The sequence below is a fragment of the Urocampus carinirostris genome, chromosome 20 (genome assembly GCF_059441175.1).
Source record: "Urocampus carinirostris isolate Australia breed hairy pipefish chromosome 20, RoL_Ucar_1.0, whole genome shotgun sequence".
Taxonomy (NCBI): domain Eukaryota; kingdom Metazoa; phylum Chordata; class Actinopteri; order Syngnathiformes; family Syngnathidae; genus Urocampus; species Urocampus carinirostris.
Window position 1 is genome coordinate 26576423 of NC_142368.1, and position 17328 is coordinate 26593750.

A 17328-nucleotide genomic window follows, 5' to 3' on the forward strand; every position below is an offset into this window, starting at 1 on the left:
CGTCGCGCGGCCCGGGAGTGACCTCCGGCGACGAAAATTTTTTTTTTTTTTTAACCATTAAAGACCGCGAAGCTCTGAAGCCGCGAACGTCAAACCGCGAAGTAGCGAGGTCCCACTGTATATATATATATATATATATATATATATATATATATATATCAATTTAAATTAAAATAATGTAATCATTATTCTCTAGCTACTAGTATTGGTCCATTTTGTCTTTGTATTTTTTTTTGTGATCGGACTAAAAACGTAACAACAAGATTTCATTTTTCCCATTATTATCAGTTGAGCAGTACTACTAAATACTACAAACATTCTGTAGTTTACTTTGCCAGGTTATAGCAAATTAAGAAATGCGCAAACTTGGTGGGGGGGTGGACAAAGTTCATTGTTCTTTGGTTATCTATGGCTTATTAGTGCTATCTGCTGGATGCCTGCAGATACAGCCGGTTTGATTTGTTCTGGTTTTTTATGTCTAACAACCACTTTTGACTTCAAAATCGCGCTATTTACTAATTTGAAAAAAAAAATTAAATATGAAAATTCTCTTACGGAAGTATGATTTTGAATGTTTGTTAGCTCTGGTCCAGTATTTATTCTGCATCCTTCTTATTCGCATGAAGAGTACGGAAGAGGCGGGCGGCATTACGGGGCAAAGCTGAAGGCATTGGTTTTTGTAAAAAAAAAATAATAATAGTGATCCATCTTAGTTAAACTTGCCTTTGGCCTCTTTCTAACCAAGCTGTCAGAAGAGTTCCAGGTAACGGAATTTCACTTTGAATATTCCAACACTGGATTTGTTTCATGGCTTCGCTGTCTTCACGCTAATCACCCCTCTCAAACCCATCAGTTTCAAGCATACCTACTTCCTGCCCATGCCTGTTTTTTTTCTGTATGTGCTATGCTACAGGGTTCGTAAGGGTGCTTGAAATCCTTAAGATTGCTTGAATTTTAATGTCAGGATGTCATGGTAAGGAAAGTAGCTGAATTTTGGGTGAAGTTCTTGAAAAGGCTTGAAATTCTTGACATATACATTTTCTCGGAAATCTGAGTCAACAGACCACGCATTAAGGAAAAAAATAAATCATAAAATCATCTTGAACAGGACGCCACTGCTATTGCATTGCTTTGCATGACGTTGTCATGTGAAGAGCCGCCGCTCCCTTCAGGTGCATTAGAAAAGGTGCATCAGAACTGGTAAATCACACCAAAATGCCAATGCCAGGGCTCTGCTCATAGTTTTTGCTGACGGCAATGCAGAAGAAGGTGAAGCTAAATGCAAACTACCTCCTTTCAGAATCAAACCATCTCAGAAAAACAGCAAAAGAAAAAATTGACAGAATAGATGAAGGAACTGAATGATGTCCTAAACAGTTTGGCCTTTGGTCTTACCTTGATGTTCGGTTAAGTTTAGTTTATGTACCTTCTGTTAATATAGTCAGTTTTCGTGACAAATATGTGAGTGTTAAGTTGAAAGTGTGTCGATTTGATACCACATTATGAGATTTACAAGGGGAAATCTGTCATAAATCAATCAATAGCTCTACAGTTTGACATCATCGAAAGCTGTCTGTAATAAAAATAACAAGAAAATCTGATACAACATGAATCGAACAGAGACAGCAGCAAACACTAATGAATTGATGCACAGTTTTATTTTTTTGTGTCCCATTCAGCTGGTGGTTTTATATTTGTCTTAGGATGTATCAGATTTCCTGGTTCTTTTTCCTATTGCCAGCACTCAATCACATCAAACAAGAGGGTTATGTATTGATTTATACCGGATTTCTTTGTTTTCATGGTACTATAGAAGTTGGAATATTAGCCTTGAAAGTGCTTGCAAATTGCTTGAACCTGTCCACGAAAAAAGGTGTATGAACCCTGTATGCTAACACGTGTGTCTGCGTAGCATCACTCCATTATAGTAGACATTATCAAAACTCGCCGTGTTTGTATATGTGGCGCATGCAATCCCGACCCCTGCATGTTCCCTTAATGGAACTTCTCCAACTTGTTTGTAACGGACAAAAAGAGATCTTCAAGAATGTGAATGTTTCATCCCACTGATGTCTCCCAGAGCTACAGACAGCCAGCCGCCTTCATCGTCACGCAGCATCCGCTCCCCAACACCGTCAAAGACTTTTGGCGGCTTGTTTATGACTACGGCTGCACTAGCCTTGTTATGCTCAACGAGATCGACCTGGCCCAGGGATGCCCTCAATACTGGCCCGAAGAAGGCATGCTACGTTACGGGCCCGTCCAGGTGGAGTGCATGTCCTGCTCCATGGACTGTGACGTCATCAGCAGGTTGTTCCGAGTCTGCAACCTCACCAGGGTGAGTCTCTAATGCGCAAAAACAAAAGTGACTTCATATTGACAGCTGTTTTTCCCCTCAGCCTCAGGAAGGCTACTTGATGGTTCGGCAGTTCCAGTATTTGGGCTGGGTGGGTCACAGGGAGGTCCCGGCTTCCAAGCGCTCCTTTCTCAAGCTGGTCCTGCAGGTAGACCAGTGGCAACGGGAAGGGGAGGAAGGCGAGGGGAGGACCATCGTCCACTGCTTGTGAGTAGAAACGTTGTGTTTTTGAGTACTTATCAGCAGTGACACGCGGTGAGGTTCGAGTCTGGTGAGGCACAGTCAGATTTACTAATAAATGAACCCTGCATCAAAGTTGGAAAACAAACTAGAGCCTGCGGGCCACAGGATTTTTCATCCGGTCCCCCAAATTGAAATGTTAGAAATATTATGATAGAATGTATTAACTCTTTTCCTTTTTTTTTTTTTTAAGTACAACAGTACTAATGAAAATGTGTTGATTTGGTGCCGTTCCGGTCCCCAGTGTGCCCAACATTCTAATAGCTGAATACATTTTTCTCTACTTGTATTTCTCCTGAAGTATTTATTTTATTTATTAAAATACTTATCATATTACATTTTTTTAAAAACTAATTCTGAGCTTAGCTGTATGTATTTGGAGTATTTCAATGCATACGATCAAAAAGGGCATGATTTATTACTTTGCTTTAATCCGGTGCTTTTTTTAAAACTGTCACGAACCAGGACAGTAAATGGGAATGAGAACCCAATCGCGGAACGTACTCATAGTTTATTAGGGAGAGGTGGAATGCGCGCACACTCGATCCGGGGATCGATGGTCGCGGAAATGGATTGAAATCAGAACCAAAGAGTGGTCAAAATCAAACAGATCAGGCCAAAAATAAAACAGGATCAAACACAGGCAAATTCACAGGACTTGGCATATCACACAGAGTCTAGCAGGAGTTTCGCAGACACTCTGACACCGGCAGCAATCTGTCAACGCGTTTCAGCTGGTGTCAGTGGGGGGGGGCTGATTGGGCACCGTGGCAACCGTGACAGAACCTGGCGCCACACGGTGGGGGCCAATTGGGCACCATGGCAACCATGACAAAAACCCATGTGATCAAATGGTTTATTGTTTTTGTAATTGAATGTATTTAAAATTTCATGATAATATGTATATATTGGGGGGGAACTTAAAATGAAAACGTGTTGATCTGGTTCCACTCTTTCCCCCAATAGCTGGCTATATCTTTCTTTACTTGCTATTTTTATCCTTTATTCAGATTATACAGAGTTAATGAAAATCAAAATCATTTTTTTATCTTTTTGCCCATATGGAATGTGCAAAATGCCTTTTTTTAAATGCCAAGATACTTATTTTTAAAATGAAGATAAGAGAAAAATTAGAAAGGCCAACGGTATCTTTGCCTTCTCACGTATTGACATCGTATCAGATTCAAAAATAAATTGGTATATACAAAAAATAAGATCAATACATTTTTTTCCTCCCAGCCCCTCATAAATTTTTAACCCAAACTTTGCCCACCCCGCACTATTTGTATTAATAATACTCATAATGTGAAATTTCAGCAATTTGGAAAAAGAGAATCCCAAAATAGTGAAGAACGGTGCTTACGTTGAGGAATTTAATCTATTTTTATTTTATACTTTAATAATGACAGGTGAGGTTGAGCCTTACCTATCTCCCCTGACTACACTGCTTGTCAGTAATCTTCATTATAGCGATTGTCAGGTACTGATAGCAGATATCGATATCGGTGCCAATACCAGCCTTTTCCTAATGCTTTTTATAAGCTGTCTCCCAGTCGCCATGTAGCAATAAGGAAGCTGATATTAAATTAATCATGCTAAATGCGTATTTGCAGGAACGGAGGTGGTCGCAGCGGCGTGTTCTGCGCCAGCAGCATCATTTGTGAAATGGCTAAACGGCAAAGCGTGGTCGACGTCTTTCACGCCGTCAAAACTTTGAGGAACAGCAAACCCAACATGGTGGATGCTCCGGTGAGTCCCAAGAAATAAGCTAGCATAAATTTTTGCCATTTTTGCACTTAACGATTATCGGATTTTGAGAATGCATAAAATGATCGTTTGAAAATGTTTTGTTTTTGTTACTTAATTTTTAATGTTGTTTTTGTTTTCTTTTTTGTTTATACCATAATCCTATTACTTCTTGCTAGCTGTTAGAATATTATTTTATTGGTAATCTTCTTTTCTGTAATATATATTCTGGTAGATTCCCCAAATAGAGGACTTTGAATGTTTTGGCTATCCCGTATCCCACAAATTTCTATAAAACAAACCATAGTTTGTCCCAGTAATCTTGTATTTTTGGACACAGCCAAAACATACGCATTTGTGGTCAATGTCTTATTCTCCACATGCTTTTCAGCATTGTTTTTGTACCTCCAAAATCTTCTCCTTATTTTGGGGGTAATAACAAATCTGACCAGGTTCTTCCAGTTTAATTCCCTAAGAATCCGAAAGCACTGATCTGCACTTTGTTTTGCATATTGTTAACCACTCATTTTCTGTTTTAGGCTTACGCGGAGCCTTCATAAGTCATGAAATTTTTTTTACCAAAAAAGAGCAAAATTTAGCACATATTTATTGTGGATGATGTGCTCAAGTTTGCCCCATTGATCGTTAGTTGGTTTGTTGTTCCTGTATGAACCTCGAGCCCCTCCGCATCTGCTGCCTACTATTCGCTACTGGTGACACACAACCATATATGCGCATATAAGCTGATCCCCTTGTTTAAATATTTTATAGTTGTAAAGTTGTCTTGGATACGGGTATATACAGTACTGCATGAGGAGAAAAGCAGCATCTTCGTACTCTGTGCATGAAACGGCACCACAATAACTATTCAGTTGTACCTTGTGGGTTGATATAAACATGCCCACCCATTGTCACTAACTGGCTGATTGAGTGTTGTATGTGACAACATGAGTGATGCAGAAATGATTAGAAGATCATCAAAATTCATGATCTGAATTCAATGAGTAATGCAGGACACTCCATGTACTGAGGACATTTTATTAACCCATTCTATTCCAGAGGTTTCTCTCAAATTGGAAGTGCAGGTGCCATCCCATTTTTGCCACTTTGTTTCATTTTTGAAGGCATGCATAAAACATTGTTCTGTAGCTATATAGGCATAGGACTTATCAAAAGAAATCCCCAACCCTCATCTTTCATTAGAAACAAACTATGTTTCTAGCTTTCACCATTGTTTTGTAAACAACAGTTGAACATTGCTAAGTCTCTTAAAAGTACTAGTTTCCAAGAAACTTCTGAGAAAAACGGCTTTTCGTGAAAGTATGCATTTTTTGTTGAACTTTTACTTTGGGACTTTTTTTTGCATTTGTGATACCGCCAATAACTAAAAAATGCTTTCCATAAACACAAGGACATGCTTGCGATACAACAATTTATTGCAAGAACACTAAAAATCATGCATGAAACTAAGCGATAAGTTTTTAGCAGCCAAAATATGGTTGCACAATTTCGGTCACCATGGCTGCGGACATGCACGATACGTTATCTTTTTTCAGAAAGAAAAAAGCTCTTTTAAGTGTGATCTACCTATCACTATTTTTGCTTCTCTCACCACACTGCTTCACTACGTCTATACTCACCATATGGGGCCGCCTACACACTTCAATCACTGGATACAGGAAGCAACACTACTAATGGGGGCTTCCTCAATGTGTGAAAAATAATCTGATCAAACCCACTCCTGGCATCTAATGGTGATTTATCATACTGAAATCATTCCCAGAGGGTTGATACTTACTGACGAGTTGCGCCAAAGCCTTTATAATATATCCATCCATTATCTGCACCACTTATCCTCAGTAGGGTCGCGGGGGTGCTGGAGCCCATGTCGCCTATCTTAGGGCATTGGGCAGGGGACACCCTGAACTGCTTGCCAGTCAGTCGCAGGGCACACAGAGACTGACAAGTCACTCTCACAATCACACCAAGGGACAATTTGGACCGGCCCATTAACCTGACATGCATGTTTTTGGAATGTGGGAGGAAACCGGAGCGCAATCCTTGCAAGCACGGGGAGAACTTGCAAACTCCACACAGGAAGGTTTGATTTCATGACCTCAGAACTGTGCCACACACACGCTAACCACTGCGTCGCCGTGCTGCGCCCTTTATAATATATGTTTTTTTTAATTAAACCCCCATAAAACAAATGTTTACCTTTTGGTACAATGCTTCTGTACACAAATGTATACGTTACCACACTTAACGTTTGTCACTTACAATGCTTAGCTTGAGCTGAGAAAAAGTGAAGCAATATTTTTAATCACTTTCTTTTTTTCCCAGTTCTCTAACATTTGTATGTGATACCATGACTAATAACCTAAAATACTACTACAAAATGATTATGAGGGAAATACTATAATAAAAAAATACTACTTCAAAAATCTCACAACACAAATACAACAAAAAGACAGAAATATTTCTATAGTAATACTTCAAAAATAATTCCAAGGAAATACCACAACAGTAATTCTATAAAAATACTACTACATAAACATAATGACAGAAATACTGCAAAAATACTACCACAAAAATATTAGAAAATATTAATACACCCATACCACAATTCTTTTTGTGATTAGTTGTTTTTCAAATAAACATGACTTAAATTGAATGAGTTTTATAATGTGTGACAGTTTTCGTTACAGAGAAAAGTAATTGTGTTGCAGGAACTTGTACTTTTGTAACGCGTTACTGCTAGCTTGTAGCATTGATAGCATTGTGATATTTACGTTTTGTTTTTTTGCATATTAACACATATTTATAATGTTTGTGGTGATTGTGATTCTCCAGGAGCAGTACAGGTTCTGCTACGACCTGGCACTGGAGTTCATCGAGTCCTCCTAAACGTATCGGAAGAGGACAGTGGAGGGAAAGACAAAAATATTTGCCATTCCTCCCGGAGCAAAGAGCGTCCCCTTGTGGACTTTTGCTGAGGAGCTTCTGATCTTGTACAGCTTTTTTGAGTGCCAAGTCCAAGCCCACGTTTATCTTTTACACACGCTCCATACTGCCACCGGCTTCAGATATTTGTCCCCACATTTTTCCTTTTTTTTTTTTTCAAACTGAGTCCAATTGTGATTGAAATATGCAAATGATGACTCAAAAGAACGTTTACATGTTGAGGATTATTAGATTTGTTTCTGTGATGAAGAATAACTTTGTTCTCAAAAAATGTGATTTTTTTTTTAATGCGTAGTCATCTTTTTCATGGTATTAGTCTTTTAAAATTGTTTTCTTAAATATTGTGTTGAAATGAGAACCGAGTTTAATTGTTGGAATCCAGGGCTGGGCCCGACACTTTCACTTCATCACACTCATTCATTGCCAGTTTATTTAACTTATTCAGTGTCAGACATATATATATATATATATATATATATATATATATTAGTACTGAATTACTTAAAAATGGGGTTTGTTGCTATGAATGTGTTAAAGAGATGAACGCTAATTAGCCCTTAGTTTAGCATTCCGATCAATTATTTTGCGTTATGTACTGGCGGCCTGGTGAAGTTTTACTGTCTCTTTTCCGCACGTGCTGCAAACGTTCTCTTCATAAGCCAAAGACTTGTAAATATGTGTGTAAGTTTGAAGCACATTGTCCATATTTATTTCCGTTGCTTCTGAGAACAATCATTTTGGAAAATTATTCAACGGAGCCACGAGTGAGCAAAGCGTTTAAGAACTAGCTGTTTATCGGCGCATTATAGCTATGCTTGTTTATTTTCCCCTGCTTCGTAGTTACTCTGTAGTATTGTCTTGTTACTGTGCTTTTTACGGCTCAGTGCAGTATTTCAGAAGGTGACGCTCGTGCCTAATCTTTTATTGGAGTTATTGTTTCAGGCAAGTGTAAATAGGATGTGGAGCAGTGAGATTTACCAGACCATGGAAATGTTGCATTGTCTATTTGTTTGTACAAACAAATGTTAAATGTTTATTCTCGGTGGAACTTTTTTTTATGTTCCTGTTTTTTGGGTTGTTTTAAAAAAGAGGATGTAAAGCAGTAGTGAAACAACAGATTAAGTGGGTTGCATCACTAAAGTGGCCACACAGTCAGTGACGTTTGCTGCCAAGCCAGTCTGAATACAAAGTTTAATATTCATAGTCATTGTCTGTAATGTTTTGCTTCTTTGGTGTAATAAAAAAGACCACTACTTTCAGAAAGACTCCCATTTTGCTGAATATCAGGCCAATTTCCTGTCCTGTTCCTTCCATTTTTAACAGCAATGCCTGGCTCATGTTAGCGTGGACATTTCGTGTCTCTCCCATGTTTGACTCCCGAGACCAGACGGAGTGCTTCAACAAATTAAAAAATAAGCTTGAGGTCTTTTATTACAAACTTACAGAACAAAATGTAAGTATATGTGTGTATACTTAGGGCCAGTGATCAGGATACAGTCATTCCCCCAAAAGGCACTGAAAAATGTCTCGCCGTTCTCTAATAGGAAAAAGGCAAGGGTTACACCAATACAAAAATAAAACTTACAATGGCAGTAATTTTCCGGGTAGGAACACCTTCACAAGAAACCTTTGTTTACACTAGCTCTAACTGGCTTTTGAAAGTGCTGTGAAAAAAGTATAAGACTAAAGGGGCACTTGGAAACATTACTGGAAAGTGCTGAGTTAAATGAAACCTTAAAAAAAAATACAGTATATACTTGATTCAAATTATTAATGTAATTAGCAAAGTAATAATATTATGCTTAAATTGTAAACTAATTTACTCACTAACTAAGGTCTGTTATTTCCAATGGTTTGACTTAACACGTGGCTACTAGCAAACCAGCTGCTTCTCTTCCCCTGTCCTGGGTCATTGGCTTTTTTTGTTTCCCTTCTCTGTTGTGTGCACCGATACTTTGCTTACTATATTCAGTATTTCTTGCCAGTTTTCTGTTGTATTCTTTTGACGCACTATTGTGATTCTTGTCCTGTCCTGTTCCGTTAGTTATTTGTCATATCATTTTCCAACAATATGCACCGTTGACTGTCTCACTCCACTTGTTATCACCTGCCATTTTCTGGAGGATACAGGTTACTTATCAGCTCATGTCCTGTTCTGTCCTCTCTGATTGGCTTTTGGTAGCATGCCTTTCCTTCAATGTGCACCACTGTTTTTGTTGCTCTATCTGTTGTCACCTCTAATTTATCACTGTATGCTATGTACCAGATGACTCTCCACACTTGTCCTATTCTAGGAGCTATTTTTTCTCAAATGACCTTTCTGCAGCACTATCCTAGTCCTGTTCTGTGCTATTAGCTAATTGCAACTTCCCCTCATAGTGCACAGCACTACACTTGTTTTTTTTTTTCTATTGGATCCAGATTACTGCCTGCCTCACGACCCTTTGTCCTGTTCTGTCTTATAGTCACTCCTCAGCTCAGTAGCCCTATTTTGTCCTGTCCATTGGGCGTTTTGTCACATGCCTTTCTTAAAATGTGCAACAGTGCTCGTCTCACCAGCCTAATGTTATCTCAAATGTATTACTGTGTACTATTTACCAGATGCTGCACCACCCTTTTTCTATTTTGTCCTGTTCTAGTAACTATTTGTCACATCACCTCCCCGCAGTTCTCATCATTCCCTGTCTTATGCCTTCCTTTGTTACCCTCTACTATTGTTATTTCTGATCATTATTTAGTTATATTTGAGTTGCTGGCTAAATATTGTATAAAATAAACTAAAGGATTTAGCGGCTGCAATATTTGCACTGGCATAGTTTCTGAGCTCTCTGATCTTCTTTCAGTAAAAGTAATTTCCTTTATATAAAGACTCTATTGACTCACTCATGAATGAGTTTAATGCCACCCTAGCTAGTGTCCTGGATTCTGTGGCGCCCCGCCCTACGGCTTAAATCACGACCTAAAAGACACACGCCTTGGTTTACTGATGAAACTAGATCGCTTGAACAAGACTGTAGGAAATCTAAAAAAAAATGGTTGTAACAGCTTGATAAAATATAAAGCAGCCCTTGCCTCTGCAAAATCAGCCTATTTTTCGAAGGTGATTGCGGCACAAAAGAATAACCCCAAAATCCTTTTTGACACTGTAGCATCACTAACGAGGCAACAGTTTATTCCAGATAGTTCTACCCATTCATCCCATAACTTTACGGTCTTCTTTAATAAGAAGACTCATACGGGAAGAGATTTCTAAAGACAATTTTAGTACACCACATATTAAAGGTCTATAGATGCGTTCATGGTTGCTGTCCAGGGATTTTTTTACAGATTTAGTGATCCGTCACTTGATAATCTTAAACAGGTGGTGAATACGGCCAAACCGACTACTTGCCTGTTTGACCCGCTTCTGGGTTCGCTGATTAAAGGTCTTTTTGGGGTCTTTGGACCTTAAGTTCTAAATATTATAAACATATCTCTCTCCTCAGGTGTAGTTCCAGTGGCTTTTAAGTCTGCTGTTATTAAACCTACACTGAAACGACTCAACCTTGATCCAGAAAGCTTATGTAATTATAGAACTGTGTCAAACCTACTGTTTATTTCTAAAGTACCTGAAAAACTTGTGGCACAGCAGCCGAATAATTTTCTATCCGAGAACAATCTTTTTGAATCGATGCAATAATGATTCAGGGCTAACCACTCTGCTGAGACAGCTCTGATTAAGGTAACCAAGGATCTTCTACTGGCAATGGACTACGGCCGTTCATCACTCTTGCTGCTGCTGGACCTTAGTGCTGCCTTGGACACTGTGGACCATAATCTTACTAGAACGGTTGGAAAGATGGATTGGGTTCTCTGGAACTCCTCTTATGGTTCAGATCCTACCTCTCAGATCGTACACACTGTTAAATATGGTGAAATGACATCTGAGCCCTTTAATGTTACCTGTGGTGTTCCGCAGGATTCAGTAAATGCCCCTCTTCTTTTCAGCATTTACATGCTTCCATTAGGTGATATTCGCAAGTATAATATCAGTTTTCATTGCTACACAGATGACACTAAACTATATACTTTAGTCAAGATGGCGGCGCGTTGTGCAGAAGCTGCGGCTCGGGCTCCAGTTCGTCCTTTGTTTTTCAGTGTCCCCTGATCCCTCATATTTTCCCTTCGACTCCCTTCGCATTTACAATAATATTCACTACATCCCGAGGGATATACAGAGACCACCAGATCTCCCTGGAAGATTTGCCCGCCTGCCGAAAATGACAACAACGGAGCAAAGGCTGAGCTAAGAAGGTGACCACACAGACCAGCGCTCCCAAGCATGTTCAACCAACGCCAGATGCATCGTCCACAATGAGTGAATTTGAGCTGCGGATCGCCACCAACAACGTCCGGAATTGGAGGATTTTTTTTTGCCATCACGGAGTCTTGGCTTTCCCGACGCTGCATTACATCACCGGCTCAAACGAGACGAAGACTCCGGTAAAAACAGGGGTTGGAGACTACGCGCTACAATAATAGCCGAACCATTGACACACACTGCTCACTCGATATGGAGTTTCTAGCAGTATCGTGCAGACCCTTCTATGTACCGGGAGAGTTAACTGTGGTCTTTGTGTTTGATGTATACTTTCCACCGCTAACAGTTTCACCGGATGCTAACGTTAGCATTGCGCTAAATCTCCTGCCCGCTGCTATCATTAAACAGCAGCTTGCACACCCCAACGGAGCTTTATTGTCGACGGCAACTTTAATCGGGCATGTTTATGGACTGTACTCCCAAATCCATTCAATTGTGGACTGAGCAATTCGGAAAACACTGGACTATGTGTAATGTAAGATCAAACATGTTGTACATGTTGTAACAATGACAATAAAGGCATATTCTATTCTATTCTATATCTTCCGATCGAGGAATCTGCTACACTAAACTGGAAATTTGGAGGCCTGCCTCACTGAGATAAAACAATGGATGTCACTCAACTTCTTGCGCCATAACTCTGAAAAGACCGAAATGTTAGTAATTGGTCCATTTAAATGCCGTGACTTGTTCTCCAAAACTGCTCTGAACATTGACAAATATAATATCACCCAGAGTGACTCAGTCAAAAATTTAGGTGTCATATTTGACCCCAATCCATCCTTTCAAACACACGTTAAGAATATTACTACAACAGCTTTTTTCCATCTTTGCAACATTGCCAAAATGCGCCCTATGCTGTCTAAGTCGGATTTCTGTAATGTACCACTCTTGGGTCTCCCGAAGTCTAAAATCAAGAACCTTCGGCTGGTACAAAATGCTGCAGCGAGGCTTTTAACAAAGACAAGAAAGTTTGATCACATTACCCCGATTTTAGCTAACCTGCATTGGCTCCCTGTTATCTTAAGATGTGATTTTAAGGTTCTGTTGGTAGTATACAAAATCATGCATATACTTGCTCCCTCAAATCTTTCAGATTTAATTTCCCCTATGTTCAGGTCCGGTGCATTCGCTCTGAAAATGCTGGTCTACTAGTGATCCCAAGAGCCAAGAAGAGATTCGCAGGTTCTAGAGCGATCTCCCTGGTGCTGTGGAATGCTCTTCCCCCTGAGATTCGATCTTCAACCTCAGTGGAAATGTTTAAATCTAAGCTCAAACCACACTTCTATAGCATATGAATAACCTATATTTTATGTTGACAATATATGTGTATTATTTGCCCTCATGTAGGTTTTAGATCAGGGGATGGTGTCATAATAGTCTGTGGTTTGCAATAATCTGTGGTCTGTGCAGCCCTTTGAGACTCTTTGAGATTAAGGGCTATACAAATAAACACGACTTGACTTGACTCTTTGTTTCTTGTCATTTTCTTTTGCATCCTGACCAGCACACTATCCCAGTGCGGTTCTGTTTTCTACCACAGTATTAGCTAATTGTAACATCACCTCCCCACAGCACTACACTTGTTTTCATCTTGGCCTTTTTTTATTTACATTGAATCCTGGTTACTGCCTGTCTTAAAAACATTGTCACATCCCTTCTACGCAGTGTCTAGCACTACACTTGTTATTTTTTTCTCTGAGTTTTTCTGTTGGATTCTTGTCAAGTCAAGTCAAGTCATTTTTATTTGTATAGCCATAAATCACGAAGAGTCTCAAAGGGCTTCACAGATTATTACACTATATTACACAGACTATTTTTCAGCCGACGAGAAGAGTAGGTTATTCATATGCTATGGAGTAGAAGTGAGTTTTAAGTTTAGATTTAAACATTTCCACTGAGGTTGCAGATCGGATCTCAGGGGGAAGTGCATTCCACAGCACCGGTGCCCGGATGGAGAACGCTCTCGAACCAGCAGAACACTTCTTTGCTCTTGGGATCACTCTCAGATCGTAGGCTTCGAACCTTGAAATCACATCTAAGGCTAACAGGGAGCCAATGCAGGTTAGCCAAAATTGGTGTTATATGATCGTACTTTTTTGTCCTAGTTAAAAGCCTCGCTGCGGCATTTTGTACCAGCTGAAGAGACTTGATTCTAGACCTCGGGAGACCAGAGAGTAGTGCATTACAGTAATCGAGACGGGAGGTAACAAATGCATGAATTATAATTTCTGCATCCGACTGAGACAGTATTGAACGGATTTTAGCAATGTTACGAAGATGGAAGAAAGCGGTTCTAGTAATTTTCTTTACATGCATTTCAAAGGATAGATCAGGGTCAAATATGACACCTAAATTTTTAACTGAGTCACTCTGTGTGATGTGACACTTGTCAATGTTCACAGCAGTTTTTGAGAATAAGTCACGACATTTAGATGGACCAATGACTAACATTTCGGTCTTTTCAGAGTTAAGACGCAAGAAATTGAGTGACATCCACTCTTTTATCTCAATGAGGCAGGCCTCCAAATTTCCACATTTTAGTGTGGGAGATTCCTCCAACAGAAGATATAGTTGAGTGTCGTCTGCGTAGCAGTGGAAGCTGATATTGTACTTGCGAATAATATCACCTAATGGAAGCATGTAAATGCTGAAAAGAAGGGGGCCAAGCACTGAACCCTGTGGAACACCGCAGGTAACATTAAAGGGCTCAGATGTCATTTCACCACATTTAACACAGTGCGTCCTATCTGAGAGGTAGGATCTGAACCACGAGAGGATGGTTCCTGAGAGACCAATCCATTTTTCCAACCGTTCTAGTAGGAAATTGTGGTGCACTGTGTCAAAAGCAGCACTAAGATCCAGCAGCAGCAAAAGTGATGAAGCGCCAGAATCCATTGCCAGTAGGAGATCATTTGTTACCTTGATCAGAGCTGTCTCAGTAGAGTGGTTAGCCCTGAATCCTGATTGCATGGATTCAAAAAGGTTATTCTCTGATATGAAATCATTCAGCTGCTGTGCCACTACTTTTTCAAGTTCCTTAGAGAGGAAAGGTAGGTTTGACACAGGTCTATAATTACTTAAGATTTCTGGATCAAGGTTGGGTCATTTCAGTGTGGGTTTAATAACGGCGGACTTAAAAGCTGCTGGAACTACACCTGAGGAGAGTGATATGTTTATAATATTTAGAACTGAAGGTCCAAGGACGCCAAAAATACTTTTAATAAGCTAACCTGGGAGCGGGTCGAACTGGCAAGTTGTCGGTTTGGCCGCATTCACCACCTGTTTGAGATCATCAATTGACAGTTCACTAAAACCGGACAATTTCCCAGGACAGCCACCCTGTAGTGCATCTGTAAAATTCAGCCCTTTAATAAGTGTGGTATTAATAATTTCTTTAGCAATTTCTTCCTGTATGCATTGAATCTTGTTAGTAAAGAAGACCATTAAGTCATGAGCAGAGTGTAAAGAAGACCATTAAGTCATGAGCAGAGTTCGTCGAACTATCTGCGATAGTCTGTTGCCTTGTAAGCGATGCTAGTGTCAATAAGGGCTTTGGGATTGTTCTTTTGAGACGCAATCACCTTCGAAAGGTACGCCGATTTTGCAGAGGCAAGGGCCGCTTTATACTTTAACAAGCTGTCACACCAGGTTTGATGGAAAACCTCAAGCTTGGTAGCGCTCCATTTTCTTTCCAATTTCCTGCATTCTTGTTTAAGGGTTCTAGTTTCATCAGTAAACCAAGGCGTGCGTCTTTTAGGACGTGATTTTAGCTTTATGGGCGCTATTGAATCCAGGACACTAGTCAGGGTGGTACTGAACTCATTCATGAGTGAGTCAATCGAGCCATTGTATGAAGGAAAGGACGCAACTGCTCCAGGAAGGAGTTCAAAGAGCTCAGAAACTGTGCCAGTGCTTATATTGAGTCCGCTAAATCCTTCAGCTTTTTTAACACTACATTTAGCTAGCACCTCAAATGTAACTAAATAATGATCCGAGATAACGATAGTACACGGTAACACCATAATGTTTGAGGTTAAAACTCCTCGAGTCAGAATCAAGTCTAGCGTGTTTCCATTTTTATGGGTTGGTAAGTTGTAAGTTGTAAGTTCCTGTCTCACATACCTTGTACTGCTCCGTCCAGTGCTATTAGCTATTATTTTTACATCTCTTCCCAACATTGTGCAGCTCTACACTTGTTTTTATTTCTGTTTTTTTTCTATCTGATTCTGGTTAGATCCTGTCTCACAAACCTTGTCCTGTTCTGTCCTGTGCTATTAGCTACTTTTAATATCTTACCCTAAGTGTGCAGTTGTTTTTTTTCTCTTTATTAGATCCAGTTTGCTGCCTGTCTCCTGCTGTCCTGTTCTGTACTGTGCTACTGGTTGTTTGCAGCATCGCTCCTCACAGAGATATTCATCACGCGAAAAGCAAACATGGCACAACCCAATTTCTTTCTTTAAAAAGTTTAATTTGCATCTTTATTTACACATGTCAGATGGCAGTAGTTTAAAGAGTCATACTTTAAAACACAAAGCAAAAGGGAAACTCAAAATAAAATGATGGTTGAATGCTAAACTTGCATTAAAAATTCATAAATAAAACCTATGGTAAATGTGCCCAGGGTTAAGGTAAACTTGGAAAAATTAAATGATGAATCTTAAAAAGAACATTTGAAACACTAATTAATCTTTAGAATGCTGTAATATTGACCAGCAATGAAACACTAAATAATACATTTATTTTCACTACCCTGCATGCTATCTAAAGAGCCTTTAAAATCAGGTGGACAAAAGAAACAACAACAAAAAAAAAACGTGATCAAGCGCTTAAAATAGTTCCATTCAAATTAGGCATATATTATATATATATTTAAGTATACATATATTTTTTGTACAAATACAAATATTTGGCATTTATATTCATCCCACATTTTTAAAAGATAAAGACAATAACCATCTTTGAAACCATCACATTTCTTATTTTCCAAAACCTCTTAAAAGGCCCTTATTTTATTTTATTTTGTCTATTAACGCCCACAACACAACAACTTCTCCACTAAATGGAAACAAAATTGTGACTGCTCTCTCGCCTCATAATATTATTTATTTATACTAAATACATAAATAGGGAAACTGGTGACGCAATTGCATTGATATTATTCGAAAAACATGTCAATAATAGCAATAATAATACTAATCAAACATAATTGACACCTGGGTATTAAGCATGTAAACTAAGCTTATTGCTTGAGGAGCTTGGGCGTCAAATCCGGATAACGTCACCAGCGATGTCATGAGAGGAGAGAGCGCAAAAAGTGAAGGACATCTTTGCAGTGCACAAAATAAAAGGAAGGAATTAAATTCCAATCACTTTCGGGCCTTTATTAAGTTGTGTGTGCATTTCTAGGCAAATCAGTGGAGATTTTAAAAAGGATACAAAAAAAAAATCGCCTACATCAGGGGTGTCGAGAGAGAGAGAGAGAGAGAGAGAGAGAGAGAGAGAGAGAGAGAGAGAGAGAGAGAGAGAGAGAGGAGAGAGAGAGAGAGAGAGAGAGAGAGAGAGAGAGAGAGAGAGAGAGAGAGAGAGAGAGAGAGAGAGAGAGAGAGAGAGAGAGAGAGAGAGAGAGAGAGAGAGAGAGAGAGAGAGAGAGGGAGGGAGA

General features: G+C 39.4%; 2 protein-coding genes across 16 annotated transcripts in view; one reads left to right on the forward strand and one right to left on the reverse strand.

Moving 5' to 3' along the window:
- ptprk (protein tyrosine phosphatase receptor type K) overlaps window positions 1-8505 on the forward strand; it is a 148615-nt gene extending 140110 nt beyond the window's left edge. For 8 of the 15 annotated variants that reach the window (XM_088324973.1, XM_088324974.1, XM_088324976.1 and 5 more), the window contains 5 exons: window positions 746-763; window positions 2081-2338; window positions 2400-2563; window positions 4210-4345; window positions 7196-8505. In XM_088324973.1, coding sequence (XP_088181099.1) covers window positions 746-763; window positions 2081-2338; window positions 2400-2563; window positions 4210-4345; window positions 7196-7249 — 630 coding nt within the window. In that variant the 3' untranslated portion in view covers window positions 7250-8505. The remainder of the gene's footprint in view (window positions 1-745; window positions 764-2080; window positions 2339-2399; window positions 2564-4209; window positions 4346-7195) is intronic. The other 7 variants (XM_088324975.1, XM_088324981.1, XM_088324983.1 and 4 more) reach the window with 1 other exon arrangement.
- Window positions 1-17328, reverse strand: part of dlgap2b (discs, large (Drosophila) homolog-associated protein 2b) — a 226557-nt gene that overhangs the window by 5067 nt on the left and 204162 nt on the right. The window lies entirely within an intron of this gene.